Source organism: Perna viridis, chromosome 14 (assembly GCF_037379345.1).
Source record: "Perna viridis isolate PV_CMFRI_1.1 ecotype Kerala chromosome 14, ASM3737934v1, whole genome shotgun sequence".
Classification (NCBI taxonomy): Eukaryota; Metazoa; Mollusca; class Bivalvia; order Mytilida; family Mytilidae; genus Perna; species Perna viridis.
In genome coordinates, this window is record NC_142458.1 from 23,185,633 (window position 1) to 23,206,071 (window position 20,439).

The 20,439-nt window shown below is 39.2% G+C and overlaps 1 protein-coding gene across 4 annotated transcripts in view; it reads left to right on the plus strand.

The window, feature by feature from the left end:
- Positions 1–20,439, plus strand: part of LOC148598681 (baculoviral IAP repeat-containing protein 7-A-like) — a 47,520-nt gene that overhangs the window by 11,939 nt on the left and 15,142 nt on the right. For 2 of the 4 annotated variants that reach the window (XM_088560004.1, XM_088560003.1), the window contains exon 5: positions 200–7,127. The exons of 1 other annotated variant lie outside the window; for it this stretch is intronic. In XM_088560004.1, coding sequence (XP_088416130.1) covers positions 200–399 — 200 coding nt within the window. In that variant the 3' untranslated portion in view covers positions 400–7,127. Of the gene's footprint in view, positions 1–199; positions 7,128–20,439 lie in introns of those variants that run through there. One more of the 4 variants, XR_015918300.1, reaches the window with a different exon arrangement.

Here is a 20,439-nt window from a genome sequence, read left to right on the forward strand (position 1 = left end):
GCCTATTCTTTTGACACCCGGACCTGCACGGGGCCTCATGGGAGGAACACAAAAATAATTTCAACATCTTTAATGTACTTTGTGTATGTACTATAATACTAAACGTGTTAACTATTCGACATACCGTACACATACAAGATACAAAAGCCTGTAGAAAGTTGTTTGGCATTGTCTTATAAAAGTTCATGTTTATTGTTAGATTTGGAAGCATTACGGAAAGAAAACCAAAGACTTAAGCTCAGGTTGATTTGCAGGATATGTCATCGAAGAAGAGTAAGTGTAGTATTACAGCCATGTTCCCATGCCGTATGTTGTAATGAGTGTTCATTTTGTACCAGAAAATGTCCATTTTGCCGTGCGTATATCGATGGTTCCGTGGATCTCAACATTGAATTCTAGTCCTTCAGGTTTAGAATACGGGTATTTTATCATGCTTTTGCATGTTGTTGTTATGAAGAGGATTTGACTTTAAGGACCAGAACATAAAGGCATTCGAGTCTCAAAATTTGGTTAATTTATAGGTGTATATTCATCTTGCCATGTAAACATGGAAACAGCTATAGCTTTGATTTCTGGTCCTTGAAGAAAACGATTCTTACAATTGTTACACGACTGAAAATTGCCATTTTATTTTTTATTTCTATATATTTTTACCGTATTTTGGTAAAAAGAATATGTTCAATGTCTTTCTTCTTATACTTACATACACATTTAATGTATTTTTACACTATATGTATTATTACTATTGTGATAATAATGAAAGAATGTCATATTCATCTTTGTTTTTGTATTTCTATCATTTTGTTTCTTTGTTTTATTTTATTTTATTGATACGCATTGAATGTGTGAATACAGACAATATTGATAGACTTAAAAAATATTTTTTGAAGTTTTTTCTTAAAAATGAAGACCAAAATATTTAACTGTCGGCGCTTTCTTCGTCGGTATAGTTGGTATATGTACGCATTTGATATGCGGACAATTACAAGATTAAGTAAGTAAATTCATTGTTTGATTCCCAATTATAATTACTGTAATGTTTATTGGAGTCCTCTTAAACAATAAAATTTTAAAAAGTATGCAACACAAATACAATAATGTTTAGACTAAATAGATCCTATACATTCACGTTAATAGATAGTTATTTTTATCAATTATTAAATTTGTTTAATTGTAAATATGTGTAGAAAGCAATATTCTAAAAAAAAAAATAAATCTCAAACAATACAACATTTTATGGTTGCTGGCGCCCCGTGAAAGTCCGGGTGTTAAAAGAGTAATCAAGGGAACCAATGTTATAGAATAGGCCTGCAGCAGCTTGTCTTGAAAGGCGACTTAGTAGTGCTCAGAACCGTAGCCGGGGGCTAGGCGCTCTGCCCTAGGTGAGGGAATGGGGTACCGCTGGTGTTGTCAGGTTATAAAACGGAAAACCTGATCGCAAACCATAGTGGTGCACCGTGTTAGGAAAGATGCCACGTTCTTGCACATTAAAGATTTCTGCTGTGGTATTCGATAAGATTAGGAATATTTGCGCTTCCCCAAAGGAGGCTAAATTGCCGACCTTACCCATCCCTCCTTTTATCTAGTGGAAATCTAAATTTGTCGACCCTATTATACTTGTGTCCCATACCTTTTTTCAATTCATCGTCATTTCATGTTCATTTTATCATCCATTTCATATTCATCGTCTGAATATGGCTGAAATATTGCTGCTCGGACGTTGTTGGGGTTTAACGTCCGAGCAGCAATATTTCAGCTATATTCAGACGATGAACATGGATTGATAAAATGAACATGAAATGATGATGAAATGAAAAAGGGATGGGACACAACGACAATGGGATCGACAAATTTAGATTGCCACTGGAAATAGAGGAGGGTAGGGTCGGGCAATTTAGCCTCCTGTCGCGGAGCCCTATGGTTCCTACTCCGGGAAAATACCACAGTAGGGTTCTTTAACGTGCGAGGAACGTGGCATCTTTCCCTACACGGTGCACCACTATGGTTTACGGTCAGGTTTTCCGTATTAGAGCCCGACAACCCCAACATGTAACACGCCAGGGGTACCCCATTCAACCACCTGGGGCACACATCTTAGTTGTTCTGTGGGCAAAGCGCCCTAGCCCTCGGCTAGGGTTCTGAGCACTATTTAGTCGCCTTTTACGACAAGCTTAGCGCTGCTGCAGGCCTCTTCTTTTAACACCCGGACCTGCACGGGGCGCCAAAAATATAGCATTGCTTGATAATGGTCTGAAACTAAAAGGTTGATGTTGAACGTCCGAGCAGAAATATTTCAGCTATATTCAGACGAACATGGAATTGATAAAATGAACATGAAATGATGATGAAATGAAAAAGGGATGGTATACAAGGACAATGGGGTCGACAAATTTTGATTGCCACTGGAAATAGAGAGGTGGCTAAATTGCCCGACCTTACCCATCCCTCCCTTTTTCTAGTGGCAATCAAAATTTGTCGACCCTACTGTCCTTGTGTCCTATCCCATTTTTCATTTCAGCATCATTTCATGTTCATCATCTGAATATAGCTGAAATATTGCTGCTCGGACATTAAACCCCAACAAGCAATCAATCAATCAGCTAAAACCTTGGTTCCGCTTACATTGAAACGTAGTGTTCGACCACTAATAGAAGGCAGTGATGGCTTTGGAGGTCATTATTTGAACAGTTTAAGACTAAAAAGGCCAAAATACTCAGAAATTAGCATTATCTTTGATTTTTTTGCATAACAGTATCCGGATCTGTTTCAGAATAATGTCACGGATGCAATTCCACACAAAAGGCTGGGATTTATTTCTCGGTGTACAATTCCTGTATGATATAAAATTCCCACTTGCCCCATATCCCATTTCCCCCGGCCATTGCTCCATATTCCCCATCGCATCGACGTATTTCGAAAAGAAAATCAATAACTGTTTTATCAAAAATTAATAATGAATTAGATGCAAAAGATTTTGTTTAATCAATATTGATTTTAGAATCTCGCCGCTGAGTTCGAGATTGACAGAAATCACGCGATATTTGCATTGTTTACATGTACTATCACCAATCCGAACAGCATGAGAAATAATTATTCAAAATATTTTTTAAACTATAGATATCTACATAAATTTTGCATAAATTTAATTTCTAAAAGGAGTCTTAAAAATGGATATTCTTGTTTTATTTCAAATTTAAAATAGGGAAACACTTTTCCAAATGTATACATTTTCAGTCCCAGTTCCGCAAAATAACATATTTCTGTAAATTGCATGGGTGTAAACAAATTCAATTTAAATTATGGACTGATATTTTTGTTTCAAATGTAAAAATTGTCACAAAAAGCATCATATGTTGGGCTGCGACACATTATTTCAGTCCAATTTCTCAAAAATGACATATTTCTGCAGATAGTAAGGGTCGAAACAATTTTAATTTCAATAATGGTTCAAAATTATTGCTAAAATATTATTAATAAATGGCAATATTAGTATCCGGTTGGTGGTTGCGACACTCATATTTCATTCAAAAATCTTTAAAATGACATATTTTTGCAAAGTGCATGTTTGTGATCCCTTTAATATACCCATTAGCTAGTCTAAAATTATATTCAAAAATGTTCATATTGTCTACATCAGTATTATGTTGATGCCTGTGATACATATATTGGAGATGCAAATTGAATGAGTGAAAACGCTTGAAATTACCTTTATGGTCTTATATCATTGTTTAAAATGTTCAAAATGCAACATAAGCATGACAATATTATTATCCTTTTCGAAGTTGCGACAAATGATATACTTTTGCCCATTGAAAGGGAATCAAGATTTTATTTTTTTAATGGTCTTCATATTATTGCTCAATATGCTTAATTTATCAATATTAAAATCGTGCGAGTGTCTTCGACACAAGATTATTTCAATCCACATTTAAAAAAATATGACATATGTTAAGAAATCGTATAAACGCGAACATTTTCAGTCTATAATGACCGGAAATTAAATGTACTTCCAGTAAATATTTTAAAAATGTCAATGAATAATGAGATACGACACCTGTGATCAGTGAAAATTACTCTAAAACAAGATAAAAAAAAAACTAAAATTGCTGTCATAGAATTATGATAGGTGCTTGCGGAAAAAGGCAGAACAATTTTTTTTTGATTGATCAATCAGAATTGTTCCCTCGCCCAATTTCCCATTGATCTATTCATATACCCCATTCCCAACTGGCCCATCCCCTTTGTCCATTGCCCCATATCCCATAAAATGAGAGGTCTATCCCATACAGGTTCTGTATTACATGAGCGATTGAGAAAATGCAATTTCAATTCTGGTCAAAATCCATTTAAGCAAATTTTAGAGCCTGTCGTAAGATTATTGATGTGCCATACATTCCCAAACTGCCAAAAGCTCAATATTTGGTGTTGTATCAAGCTGCTCTATATACAGTTTGTATCAATATATATGCATTTTGTTATACTTATACATTTACCGTATAATGGGTATATTTTAATTTTAGAGGTCTGTATAAAAAAGTACATAGTGCACCACTTATTATCCACCGACATTAGAAACGCTAAAAAAACCTTTTTATACCCGGCATAGGGAAAATATTCCATGAAGATAAATTGGAATTTTTATTGATCTAAAGTCCTACTATGTCTATTGAAATTCTAACTTGAGGCCTTTATCACAAATTGTGCATAAGGATTTTTTTAATTGAACACAAAATATGGTACACTAGTGCTTCCGTTTTCCTCGTACATATTTCCAATAATGGCAATACAATACGAATTTTAAATTATATGTACACCGATTATATCTTATTTTATTTTATTCATATTTAAAGCATAAAGCTGATAAACTAAAATGTCCCTACTCCGGGAGAATACCACAGTAGGGTTCTTTAACGTGCGTTTCTTTGTTTGTTGGGGTTTAACGTCCGAGCAGCAATATTTCAGCTATATTCAGACACTTTTTCCAGTGGTAATCAAAATTTGTCGACCCTATTATCCTTGTGACTGGAAAAAGGGGGAGATGGGTAAGGTCGGGCAGGAGGCTTAATTGCCCGACCTTACCCATTCCCCCTTTTTCCAGTGGCAATCAAAATCTGTCGACCCTATTATCCTTGTGACCCATCCTTTCTTTTTTTCATTTCATGTTCATTTTATTATCCATTTCATGTTCATTGTCTGAATATAGCTGAAATATTGCTGCTCGGACGTTAAACCCCAACAAACAAACATCCTGTGGCGGAGCGCAAAGGTTCCTACTCCTATCGAATACCACAGCAGGGTTCTTTAACGTGCGAGGAACGTGGCATATTTCCCAGCACGGTGCACCACTATGGTTTGCGGTCAGGTTTTCCGTATTATAGCCTGACAACCCCAGCATGTAACACGCCAGGGGTACCCCATTCCACCACCTGGGGCACACATCCCAGTTGCTCTGTGGGCAGAAAGATTGCCCGACTTTACCCATCCTCCCCTTTTTCCAGTAGCAATCAAAATTTGTCGACCCTATTTTCCTTGTGTCTCATCCTTTTTTTTTTATTTCATGTTCATTTTATCATCAGTTTCATGTTCATCGTCTGAATATAGCTGAAATATTGCTGCTCCGACGTTAAACCCCAACAAACAAACAAATAAACTTAAATGCCTAAAGACATATGTCAGATAAGACAATGTAGTGCATGCATGGTTTGTTTGTTAATTTTGTTCTATATATATTCATATACATTTTAGTGTCAATTGTCTGAATATTTTATTCAAAAATGTTGTGTATAAGATTCGTTCATAAAAACAAGTATTACAATGACGACAATAACTAGTTTAACATTCGTCTTCTCCTAACTGGGGGTAAAGCTGATGACCATCTCAAGATGGCGGAGGTAAATTATCTAGGTACAAATACTTTTTTATTAGATGAGAGATATTCAACAAAAACAGTATGATAAATAATTGGGAATTCTTCCTAGCTTGGGATCATATGTACAAAATGTAAACTAAATGAGAAGTTACAAGGTAAAGTATCGATAAGATTACTACAAAGAATAATCGTTTTTTTGTATTGATGACCGTAATATGCAACGAGAGATGTTCATGTCGTATATGTATTAAAACTAAAACAAATCTTGAAAAGAGTTGGTGTTTTACGATGTCACAATATACACTGATAAATGGAAAGTGAATTTACACACAAGTATGAGCATTGTGTAAATACATGTATAAGCCAATTGTTTAAAGAAAAGAATACAATGCAAATTGTAAAAAATATAGCCAATATCAACCTTCTGTGTAATCCGCACAACCAAGTCTTAAAACGTCGACAGATAATATAAAAATGTCAATCCGGCTATAGTTAAAACTACGGCACTCATTTTGCTATATAAATTACGTACAGGTAGTTAAATAATAGTTCTGTCGTTCTGTTAGACTGCTATTAATTATTTCCGTATTTGTTAATGGGGTAAACTAATATTAAAGCATGTTTTCTTTCAAACAAGCATCCTTGAATTCATATCAATTGCAAAAGTTAACACTCATCTCCGCTCAGTGTCTATCAATCCTGGTTATCATATCAGATATATTTTGTGCAATATCTTGAATACATAACTATATTAATAAATAATATTCGTATCCTAATTTTCCTATGCAATCCTGAGATGATCGTACAGGCGGTTACGGCTGATAACCTGCCTTATAGAATAGGACCATGTACTTACAGTGCACTTATTGAAAATGTATCAGTGCTGGTTATTTTTTAGACTGAATTTGTTGAAAATCATAACTGTTATTGTTAAGATTGCTTATGGTTATCTGTGATTATATACTTAATATTATAAAACTTCACACATTTTCTATCATTCACAAGTTTAAATCATATCAGAAGGATGTATCAAATGGACCGGAATCAAATAAAAAGCTTTGTTTTTTTTTTGTCACAATGATCTGGATGTACTAAACATTCCCAACTTTCTAGTGTTAAACTTTGTAAAATCAGGGCAGCCAATTAATGGACAAATGTATCAATATTTTATACTTGTCTATTTTCAATGCGATAACATTGATCGTTTGTGATATAATATGCAAGCTGTATAAATAAAATCAAGTATGACTAGAAGTAATCACGTTGTTTAGTTTTAAAATTATCATCCCATGAATGTGTTAACGGTTGATTTGAACTTTGGTTGAATCCATAGAATAAGAAATATATGTCTATTGTAACCTTTCCGAGTTCGATAATGTGTGTCTTACAAATTGAATGACCAGATGAATGGGGAGTAGAACTGAAAAGATTTCCACATACTATATGCAACTTGTACTAATACATTTTTGGAAAAAAGATACACAAAATGACAGGTATAGACCAGAGTTTATTTAATCCATCGTATCCGATTTATTATGTTCGTGTCAAATACATTATACACAAGTACTTATCATAAATATTGTGAATTCCTGTAAGTTGTACACACGTTTCAAGGAGTAAAGGATCAGGAATTTTAATTGAATGCCTCAGACCTGGCCAGTCGTCGAGTTTGTTGGAGTTGGCAGGGATTGGTGGCCTTGGTGTGGTTTCGTCTGCGCGCGGGTCGCTGGAACGGTCGCAGGGTGTCCTTAAGTGCAGAGGTCGAGACCTCGACGCCTTGACTGATGAAGAGATCTGTTGGGAGCTGGGGTCGCAAGGCGTTGGGTCGGTGGGGGGGGGGGGGTTACTTCTCGACGTGCGGATGCGGCCACACCAATGGGAGCAGTCCTGTTAACATTTAGTTCCACTTCGGTGCCGTCTCATGTCTGCGTTGGTCCATGCAGGACGGCTGTCGGTCTGTGTGTTCCTGGCCCGCTTCGGTGTTTTGGGCCCCGTGCAGGTTCGGGTGTCAAAAGAATAGGCCTGCAGCAGCGCTAAGCTTGTCGTATAAGGCGACTAAATAGTGCTCAAAAACCTAGCCGGGGGCTAGGCGCTCTGCCCACAGAGCAACTGGGATGTGTGTCCCAGGTGGTGGAATGGGGTACCCCTGGCGTGTTACATGCTGGGGTTGTCAGGCTATAATACGGAAAACCTGACCGCAAACCATAGTGGTGCACCGTGTTGGGAAAGATGCCACGTTCCTCGCACGTTAAAGAACCCTGCTGTGGTATTCGATAGGATTTGTTTGTTTGTTTGTTTGTTGGGGTTTAACGTCCGAGGAGCAATATTTCAGCTATATTCAGACGATGAACATGAAATTGATGATAAAATGAACATGAAATGAAAAAAAGGATGGGACACAAGGATAATATGGTCGACAAATTTTGATTGCCACTGGAAAAAGGGGGTATGGGTAAGGTCGGGAAATTTAGCCTCCTGTGGCGGAGCGCAAAGGTTCCTACACCTATCGAATACCACAGCAGGGTTATTTAACGTGCGAGGAACGTGGCATCTTTCCCAACACGGTGCACCACTATGGTTTGCGGTCAGGTTTTCCGTATTATAGCCTGACAACCCCAGCATGTAACACGCCAGGGGTACCCCATTCCACCACCTGGGGCACACATCCCAGTTGCTCTGTGGGCAGAGCGCCCTAGCCCCCGGCTAGGGTTCTGAGCACTATTTAGTCGCCTTTTACGACAAGCTTAGCGCTGCTGCAGGCCTATTCTTTTAACACCCGGACCTGCACGGGACTGTATTCGATAGGAGTAGGAACCTTTGCGCTCCGCCACAGGAGGCTAAATTGCCCTACCTTACCCATCCCCCCTTTTTCCAGTGGCAATCAAAATTTGTCGACCCTGTTATCCTTGTGTCCCATCCTTTTTTTTCATTTCATGTTCATTTTGTCATCCATTTCATGTTCATTGTCTGAATATAGCTGAAATATTGCTGCTCGGACGTTAAATCCCAACAAACATCGGTGTTTTGGATGGATGCCAGAGGTTGGGGCATGGAGAGGGCCAGTGTAGAGGAAGACTGTTTTGTTTCCGATGCTCTGAGGTGGGACGCGGGGGAGTCGACTGCAAAAAAGATCTGAAATGCAGAAACTGTGAGGAGGCTCACATGTCATCATCTGAAGATTGCCCTCTATAAGAAAGAAAAAGATATTTTAGAGATAGAGACTGAAAACAGGGTTTCATGTGGTGAAGCTCGCCGGAGGTGGTCCCTTTCCGACGGTTTTCTTGCATCTGGCGGGGCATCTTGTGCTGGTGTTGCGGGGCGTGCTTGTCTGTCCTCGACTGTTGGGGTGCGGACGATCATGGGTTGGGGAGAGGATATCAATGGTCTTGCCGGGCTGCCCACTGGGGTGTCCACCAAAGTGGTGGAACCATCTGAAAGATGTTTGGAGGTTGGAAAGGCCAGAGCTAGGAAATCTCACCGGTGTTCCCAGACTTGGTCATCCCAAAATTCCGGATCGTCTTCAAAATCATCTCCGTCGTCGCAGCGGTCGTCGTCTTCCGAATCTCAACAGGGGAGTTTCCGGCCCCCAGGGGGGTTGGGGAATTTCCGTGTGGAGGACTTGGGGAGGTCTGGGCGACGGATTGTGTCGCCTGTGGTGTCGGGCTCGGATTCCGAGTCTGGCATGGAAACAGTAGATCATGGACTATGTCCGGGTGGAGGCTGGCTGGGTCCCGACCTTGGTCAGATTGACCAAACAGATCCTGTTGCCATGAAAAAGTGCAGGGAGCGGCGCGCTCGGTCAGTTCGGGTTGGCCTTGATGGTGGCACTCGTGCTGGGGGGGTCATCGAGTCGTGGTCGCGGATCCGGGTCAGGGAAAATGTCCCCCATTCGTCACCCATAAAAATGGCCAGGTTGCTTCGGTGGGGTTGTCGGGGTTTGAAGGCTAATATTTTGGAATTAACTCTTCTTGTTCAGTCTATTTTACCAGTTGCATTATGTCTCCAGGGAACTGATTAAAAAGAAACGGATCGAATTTCCGTGGAGGGATATGCAATGTGTGGTGCATTTGCTGGGGCAAATGGGCGGGCTGCTGGTGGATCTGCCGTTTTTGTTGGGGACGGAGTGATGCATGGTTCAGTTCCTTTGGCTGCCGATCTGCAGGCGGTGGCCGTTCGGTTGTCCCTTGATGGAGCCATGGCCGTTTGTTCCGTTTGCATTCCCCCGGATTCAGTTTTGTGTGGAGGTAGATTGGTTGGTTTGGTTGAGCAGTTGCCCGGACCATTTATTATTTTGGGTGACTTTAGTGCTCATAATCCTTTATGGGGAAGTAATCATACGAATGATAAAGGTAAAAAAGTTGAGGAGCTCCTTCAGCAAGAAGATTTGTGCATATTTAATGACGGATCTTCAACGTTCCTTCATTCAGGCAAGGGATCGTATTCTTCTATTGATTTAAGCATTTGTGATCCTCTCGTACTTTCAGAGTTTACATGGCGAGTTCATGATGACTTGTGCGGGAGTGATCATTTTGCAATTATTTTGGAGCATTTATCCTCCAAAACGGAGGAATGTCAAACTCGTTTTAAACTTGAGAAAGCAGATTGGGCTTCATTTGAAGCCCACTGTCTTGAAGAATTACGATTAGAAACGATGAAAGATGTTGAAGATCCCATTTTATTATTTAATGAAAGACTGACATCAATTGCTAATAAAACAATACCTAAAACCTCGACAAATCCAAAAAGGCCTAGTAAACCATGGTTTACTGATGAGTGCGACAAAGCGATCGAAGAACGCAACAAGGCCCATCGCCAGTTTGACAAAAATCCTACACCAGCAAATCTGTCGAACTTCCGAATATTTCGAGCAAAAGCTCGACGTACATGTAAACAAGCCAGACGAACCTCTTGGAAAAATTTTGTTTCTAGTATTAAATCTCACATTCCCCTCAATAAAGTATGGTTTTTTATTAGAAAAGTAAAAAGAAAAAATTCGAATTCTTCAGTGAAACACCTTTAAGTTGGTAATACCACTCTAACCACCAAAAAAGATATCGCCAATAAGCTAGCCGAAACGTTCGCTAAACATTCATCCTCAACTAACTACAAACCGCATTTTCTGCAGAAAAGACAAAATTAAACTTCAAGTCAAATAATGCTGAATCCTACAACTCTCAATTTTCTATAGAGGAACTAAAATCGTCACTGGCTAAAGCCCACGATACAGTTAGTGGGCTAGATAATATTCACTATCAACTTTTGTTTGTTTGCTTGTTTGTTGGGGTTTAACGTCCGAGCAGCAATATTTCAGACAATGAACATGAAATGGATGATAAAATGAACATAAAATGAAAAAAAGAAGGGATGGGTCACAAGGATAATAGGGTCGACAAATTTTGATTGCCACTGGAAAAAGGGGGAATGGGTAAGGTCGGGCAATTTAGCCTGTGGCGGTGCGCAAAGGTTCCTACTCCTATCGAATACCACAGCAGGGTTCTTTAACGTGCGAGGAACGTGGCATCTTTCCCAATACGGTGCACCACTATGGTTTGCGGTCAGGTTTTCCGTATTATAGCCTGACAACCCCAGCATGTAACACGCCAGGGGTACCCCATTCCACCACCTGGGGCACACATCCCAGTTGCTCTGTGGGCAGAGCGCCTAGCCCCTGGCCAGGTTTCTGAGCACTATTTAGTCGCCTTATACGACAAGCTTAGCGCTGCTGCAGACCTATTCTTTTAACACCCGGACCTGCACGGGGCCTATCAACTTTTGTAACATCTTCCTGATCCATCTCTACATACACTTCTTGTGTTAATGAACGAGATATGGACTTCTGGTAACGTTCCGTCCATCCCTATTCCAAAACCAGGAAAGGATCATACGGATCCTTCAAATTATCGCCGCCCCGTGCAGGTCCGGGTGTCAAAAGAATAGGCCTGCAGCAGCGCTAAACTTGTCGTATAAGGCGACTAAATAGTGCTCAGAAACCTAGCTGGCGGTTAGGCGCTGTGCCCACAGAGCAACTGGGATGTGTGCCCCAGGTGGTGGAATGGGGTACCCCTGGCATGTTACATGATGGGGTTGTCAGGCTATAATACGAAAAATCTGACCGCAAACCATAGTGGTGCACCGTGTTGGGAAAGATGCCACGTTCCTCGCACGTTAAAGAACCCTGCTGTGGTATTCGATTGGAGTAGGAACCTTTGCGCTCCGCGACTGGTGGCTTAATTGCCCGACCTTACCCATCCCCCCTTTTTCCAGTGGCAATCAAAATTTGTCGACCCTATTATCCTTGTGACCCATCCTTTTTTTATTTCATGTTCATTGTCTGAATATAGATGAAATATTGCTGCTCGGACATTAAACCCCACAAACTAACAAACAAATTATCGCCCGATCGCATTGACAAACTGCGTCTGCAAGACAATGGAAAGAATGGTCAATGATCGCCTTGTGTGGTTCCTTGAGAAGTACAACTTACTAATATTCAGTGTGGTTTTAGGCAAGGCAGAAGAACTCTTGACCATTTAGTCCGGTTTGAAACGCTCATCAGAAATGCATTTGCTAAAAATGAACATGTTGTGTCGGTGTTTTTCGATTTAAAAAAACGCCTATGACACGACGTGGAAATATGGTATTTTAAAAGATATATTTGATATGGGGTTGAAAGGAAGACTTCCTCTGTTCTTGTCTAATTTTTTGTCAGATCGTCATTTCAATGTGAGGGTTTTGAAGTTTTGAAGGACAATATTGACGGTTCCTTGTATGTAGACGACTTTTTGATCTGCTACAGGGGACAAAATATGAGTAATATTGAAAGGCAGTTACAACTTTGCCTCAAAAGAATTGAGAAATGGGCTTTGGAGAATGGGTTTAAGTTTTCTACATCTAAAACTGTTGGTATGCACTTTTGTCGAAAGCAAAAGCTGCATCCGGACCCAGATCTCTTTCTTTATGGTAATAAAATCAAAATAGTAGAAGAAACAAAATTCCTTGGATTACTTTTTGATAGTAAAATTTCTTTTCTTCCACATATCAAATTACTTAAATCTAGGTGTCTTAAGGCACTAGATATTTTAAAAATGGTGTCCAGTACCGATTGGGGTGCTGATACCTCAATTTTATTAAATTTATATAGATCTTTGGTTGGGTCTAAACTTGATTATGGATCTATTGTTTATGGTTCCGCCAAAAAATCTTACCTTAAAATTTTAGACACTGTTCACCACCAGGGGTTGCGACTTTGCCTTGGTGCCTTCAGAACCTCTCCTATTGAGAGCCTTTATGCCGAGGCAAATGAACCATCCCTTGGAGACAGACGTTTGAAATTAGGTCTTCAATGTGTAAGTAAACTTATGGCCTACCCAGATAGCCCTGCCTACGACTGTCATTAATCCTATCTATGTCGACCTTTATCGGAAACATGAAAGCAAAACCCCTCCTTTCGGAATTCCAATAAAACCTCATTTGGAAACAATTCATCTGGAGACCAATGCAGTGACACCTCTTGTTACTTCGAAATGCCCTCCATGGGAGCTTCCACACCCTTCTTTCATTTTTGATCTGCGTGAATATAAAAATTCCGATACCAATCCTTTATTTTAACAACAAAAATTTCCTGAAATTAAAGCAAATTATCCAGATTTTTCGACGGTGTATACAGATGGCTCAAAAGATGGCGATAGCGTTGCATGTGCTGCTGTCCATGGTGACAGAACTGTAACTGCACGGTTGCCATCAAGCGCTTCCATATTCACAGCTGAAGCTCAAGCCATATTGTTAGCACTTAAATTGATTACTCAATTTGATTTGTCACAGTTTATTATTTGTTCTGACTCTTTGAGCTGTCTTTTGGCAATTAAGAATCACAAACTGAAAAACACTCTTATCTTACAAATTTTATATTTTATTCATCGACTTCAGGAATTTGATATAGAGATTGTTTTTCTCTGGGTACCCAGTCATGTTGGTATTCAGGGGAATTCAGTTGTAGACAGGGTTGCCAAGAAGGCATTAAATGAAATAATAAAAGACGTTAGTTTGCCATACGCCGATTTTAGACCTTTAATAAGGAAATATATTTTAAAGATGTGGCAGGATCGATGGGACGGTCTTGAACACAACACTCAATTTCATAAAACCCGATCTAGGCGTTCATCAATCCGGATCGGGCAATCGCAAAGAGCAAGTGGTCATGACTAGATGCCGCATTGGACATTCTAGATTTACACATGGCCATTTACTTGTAGGTGATCCTCCACCTGAGTGTATCCCATGTGATTGCCCTTTCTCTATCAAACATGTTCTTCTAGATTGTGTGGATTTTGCCAACACCAGGCAAAATTATTTCGACTGCGCCAATATGTTTGATTTGTTCAAGACCATTTCATCTAACAACATTATCGATTTCTTGCGGGACATCGGTTTATTTAATAAAATCTAAATTAGATACCTTCCTTGATTTTTCAATATTTTAAATGTTTTATCGAAGTTATGTTTCTATATGTATTTTATGTCTTAGGTTCACCTTTTATGTACCTTTTTATATGTAAATAGCTGCTTGTTTTAATTTCATTATTTTATGAAGAGACTTTGATCTTGCTTTTAATATTTACACTTCATTCAATGTTCTTGCCGTGATATGGCCCTAGTCGCCGAAACGGCATTAAAAGATAACAATCAATCAATCAATCAATCAAGGAGTAAACTACCACAAGCAGCATTATAATAAAATACATAGGAAGTTTAAATGTACACAAGAAGTACGCAAAACTAAATCTATCGAAAAAGAAAGCCATATCTATCACCAATATGTTCTAGCACGTGCAATACAAGGAATGAAGCCTCTGTATTTTAGGAATACTGAAATTTTTAACATTGTAAAATTTTATACATATGATAGATAAATGCGGATTATAATTCGGGGTATATCATGCAATATTTCTTCCCAATGCTTTTCTTGATACATTTATCACATAAGAAATAAATATTCCAAGGTTTAAGCCTATATACTTGGTCATTGCTGTCGTAAATTTAAGTTTCAAATGAAATTTCCTCTGAAAAGAGCTAAAGTAATTTTTATAAAATGATTTAAACATACAATTTAGATCTTGGATTACAAAACCGAGGTAGTCAAGGAAAATTACAGGGATTTGTGGTATTTTCAATGTACGCTCATTGTCGTATTTACATACGACCCCTTCAATACCCATGGGCCCCGTGCAGGTCCGGGTGTTTAAAGAATAGGCCTGCAGCAGCGCTAAGCTTGTCGTAAAAGGCGACTAAATAATGCTCAGAACCCTAGCCGGGGGCTATGCTCACAGAGCAACTGGGATGTGTGCCCCAGGTGGTGGAATGGGGTACCCCTGGCGTGTTACATGCTGGGGTTGTCAGGCTATAATACGGAAAACCTGACCGCAAACCACAATGGTGCACCGTGTTGGGAAAGATGCCACGTTCCTCGCACGTTAAAGAACCCTACTGTGGTATTCTCACGGAGTAGGAACCATAGGGCTCCGCCACAGGTGGCTAAATTGCCCGATTCTACCTACCTCACCCTATTTCCAGTGGCAATCAAAATTTGCCGACCCCATTGTCCTTGTGTCCCATCCCTTTTTCATTTCATCATCATTTCATGTCCATCGTCTGAATATAGCTGAAATATTGCTGCTCGGACGTTAAACCCCAACAAACAAATAAAATGAACAGCACTTCAATCAATCACTAACAGGTGTGCATGAAAATTTTCAAAGAGAATGATTGTTTGTTGGGGTTTAACGTCCGAGCAGCAATATTTCAGCTATATTCAGACGATGAACATGAAATGGATGATAAAATGAACATGAAATGACAAAAAAACGGATGGGACACAAGGACAATAGGGTCGACAAACTTTGATTGCCACTGGAAAAAGGGGGGATGGCTAAGGTCGGGCAATGTAGCCTCCTGTGGCGGAGCGGAAAGGTTCCTACTATTGAATACGACAGCAGGGTTCTTTAACGTGCGAGGAACGTGGCATCTTTCCCAACACGGTGCACCACTATAGTTTGCGGTCAGGTTTTCCGTATTATAGCCTGACAACCCCAGCATGTAACATGCCAGGGGTACCCCATTCCACCACATGGGGCACACATCCCAGTTGCTCTGTGGGCAGAGCGCGTAGGCCCCGGCTAGGTTTCTGAGCACTATTTAGTCGCCTTTTACGACAAGCTTAGCGCTGCTGCAGGCCTATTCTTTTGACACCCGGACCTGCACGGGGGGTGTATGTCTGTTTTCCATGTCTGGTCTTTGTCCCTGGATTACATTCTTTTGATTACCGCTATAACATTGGTTCCCTTGATTACTCTTTCACACCACTGGGTCGATACCTTTGCTGGTGGATTTTTGTCCCCGAGGGTGTCATCAACCCAGTAATATAATTTTTAAAATTAATGGTTTGAATAAGAGGAATGAAAGAAAAACTGGCTCGGACGTCGCCCAGTATAAAAGGTCCGAACCTGACAGCAGATCGGACACTCTGTTGTCTGGTAAGTATGTGTTGTCCCCAAATGGGAATCTTAGCACACTCACACATGGTATGGATTGGTTGATTGTTATCTTTTAATGCCGTTTCGGCGACTACGGCCTTATCACGGCAAAAACATGAAATGGAAATATTAAAAGCAAGATCGGGTTTTATGGAATTGAGTTTGTTGTGTTCAAGACCGTCCCATCGGTTCTGCCACATCTTTAAAGATCAAAGTCTCTTCATAAAAAAATGAAATTAAAACAAACAGCTATTTACATATAAAAAGGTACATAAAATATGAACCTAAGACATAAAATACATATAGAAACATAAATTCGATAAAACATTTAAAATATTGAAAAACTAAGGAAGGTATCCAATTTAGATTTTATTAAATAAACCGATGTCCCGCAAGAAATCGATAATGTTTTTAGATGAAACGGTCTTGAACAAATCAAACATATTGGCGCAGTCAAAATAATTTTGCCTGATGTAGGCAAAATCCACACAATCTAGAAGAACATGTTTGATAGAGAAAGGGCAATCACATGGGATACACTCAGGTGGAGGATCACCAACAAGCAAATGGCCATGTGTAAATCTAGAATGTCCAATGCGGCATCTAGTCATGACCACTTGCTCTTTGCGATTGCCCCACCCGGATTGATGAACGCCTAGATCGGGTTTTATGGAATTGAGTTTGTTGTGTTCAAGACCGTCCCATCGGTTCTGCCACATCTTTAAAATATATTTCCTTATTAAAGGTTTAAAATCGGTGTATGGCAAACTAACGTCCTTTATTATTTCATTTAATGCCTTTTTGGCAACCCTGTCTACAACTGAATTCCCCTGAATACCAACATGACTGGGTACCCAGAGAAAAACAATCTTTTTATCAAATTCCCGAAGTCGATGAATAAAATACAAAATTTGTAAAATAAGAGTGTTTTTCAGTTTGTGATTCTTAATTGCCGAAAGACAGCTCAAAGAGTCAGAGCAAATAATAAACTGTGACAGATTAGATTGAGTAATCAATTTAAGTGCTAACAATATGGCTCGAGCTTCAGTTGTGAATGTGGAAGCGCTCGATGGCAACCGTTCAGTTACAGTTCTGTCACCATGGACAGCAGCACATGCAACGCTATCGCCATCTTTTGAGCCATCTGTATACACGTCAAAAAATCTGGATAATTTGCTTTAATTTCAGAAATTTTTTGTCGTAAAAATAAAGGATTGGTATCGGACTTTTTATATTCACGCAGATCAAAAATGAAAGAAGGGTGTGGAAGCTCCCATGGAGGGCATTTCGAAGTAACAACAGGTGTCACTGCATTGGTCTCCAGATGAATTGCTTCCAAATGAGGTTTTATTCGAATTCTAAAAGGAGGGGTTTTGCTTTCATGTTTTCGATAAATATCGACATAAATAGGATTAATGACACAGTCGTAGGCAGGGCTATCTGGGTAGGCCATAAGTTTACTTACATATTGAAGACCTAATTTCAAACGTCTGTCTCCAAGGGAGGGTTCATTTGCCTCGGCATAAAGGCTCTCAATAGGAGAGGTTCTGAAGGCACCAAGGCAAAGTCGCAACACCTGGTGGTGAACAGCGTCTAAAATTTTAAGGTAAGATTTTTTGGCGGAACCATAAACAATAGATCCATAATCAAGTTTAGACCCAACCAAAGATCTATATAAATTTAATAAAATTGAGGTATCAGCACCCCAATCGGTACTAGACACCATTTTTAAAATATCTAGTGCCTTAAGACTTAAGAGTAATTTGATATGGGGAAGAAAAGAAAGTTTCCTATCAAAAAGTAATCCAAGGAATTTTGTTTCTTCTACTATTTTGATTTTATTACCATAAAGAAATAGTTCTGGGTCCGGATGCAGCTTTCGCTTTCGACAAAAGTGCATACCAACAGTTTTAGATGTAGAAAACTTAAACCCATTCTCCAAAGCCCATTTCTCAATTCTTTTGAGGCAAAGTTGTAACTGCCTTTCAATATTACTCATATTTTGTCCCCTGTAGCAGATCAAAAAGTCGTCTACATACAAGGATCCGTCAATATTGTCCTTCAAAACTTGGGCTAATCTATTTATTTTAATACTGAAGAGAGTGACAGAAAGAATACTTCCCTGAGGAACTCCCATTTCCTGTTCCTTCTCCTCAGAAAAAGTCGAATTTACCCTCACATTAAAATGACGATCTGACAAAAAATTAGACAAGAACAGAGGAAGTCTTCCTTTCAACCCCATATCAAATATATCTTTTAAAATACCATATTTCCACGTCGTGTCATAGGCTTTTTCTAAATCGAAAAAGACCGTCACAACATGTTCATTTTTAGCAAATGCATTTCTGATGAGCGTTTCAAACCGGACTAAATGGTCAAGAGTACTTCTGCCTTGCCTAAAACCACACTGAAATGAATATTAGTGAGTAAGTTGTGCTTCTCAAGGATTGATTGATTGTTGTTGTTTATTGCCGTTTCGGCGACCAGGGCCATATCACGGCAAGAACATTTAATGCAAGTAAAAAATAAAAATTAAGATCGAAGTCTCTTCATAAAATAATGAAATTAAAACAAGCAGCTATTTACATATAAAAAGGTACATAAAAGGTGAACCTAAGACATAAAATACATATAGAAACATAAATTCGATAAAACATTTAAAATATTGAAAAACTAAGGAAGGTATCCAATTCAGACTTTATTAAGTAAACCGATGTCCCGCAAGAAATCGATGATGTTTTCAGATGAAACGGTCTTGAACAAATCAAACATATTGGCGCAGTCAAAATAATTTTGCCTGGTGTTGGCAAAATCCACACAATCTAGAAGAACATGTTTGATAGAGAAAGGGCAATCACATGGGATACACTCGGGTGGAGGATCACCAACAAGCAAATGGCCATGTGTAAATCTAGAATGTCCAATGCGGCATCTAGTCATGACCACTTGCTCTTTGCGATTGCCCGACCCGGATTGATGAAAGCCTAGATCGGGTTTTATGGAATTGAGTTTGTTGTGTTCAAGACCGTCCCAACGGTCCTGCCACATCTTTAAAATATATTTCCTTATTAAAGGTTAAAAATCAGTGTATGGCAAACTAACGTCCTTTATTATTTCATTTAATGCCTTTTTGGCAACCCTGTCTACAACTGAATTCCCCTAAATACCAACATGACTGGGTACCCAGAGAAAAACAATCTCTTTATCAAATTCCCGAAGTCGATGAATAAAATACAAAATTTGTAAAATAAGAGTGTTTTTCAGTTTGTGATTCTTAATTGCCAAAAGACAGCTCAAAGAGTCAGAACAAATAATAAACTGTGACAGATTAGATTGAGTAATCAATTTAAGTGCTAACAATATGGCTCGAGCTTCAGTTGTGAATATGGAAGCGCTCGATGGCAACCGTTCAGTTACAGTTCTGTCACCATGGACAGCAGCACATGCAACGCTATCGCCATCTTTTGAGCCATCTGTATACACGTCAAAAAATCTGGATAATTTGCTTTAATTTCAGAAATTTTTTGTCGTAAAAATAAAGGATTGGTATCGGACTTTTAATATTCACGCAGATCAAAAATGAAAGAAGGGTGTGGAAGCTCCCATGGAGGGCATTTCGAAGTAACAACAGGTGTCACTGCATTGGTCTCCAGATGAATTGCTTCCAAATGAGGTTTTATTCGAATTCTAAAAGGAGGGGTTTTGCTTTCATGTTTTCGATAAATATCGACATAAATAGGATTAATGACACAGTCGTAGGCAGGGCTATCTGGGTAGGCCATAAGTTTACTTACATAATGAAGACCTAATTTCAAACGTCTGTCTCCAAGGGATGGTTCATTTGCCTCGGCATAAAGGCTCTCAATAGGAGAGGTTCTGAAGGCACCAAGGCAAAGTCGCAACACCTGGTGGTGAACAGCGTCTAAAATTTTAAGGTAAGATTTTTTGGCGGAACCATAAACAATAGATCCAACCAAAGATCTATATAAATTTAATAAAATTGAGGTATCAGCACCCCAATCGGTACTAGACACCATTTTT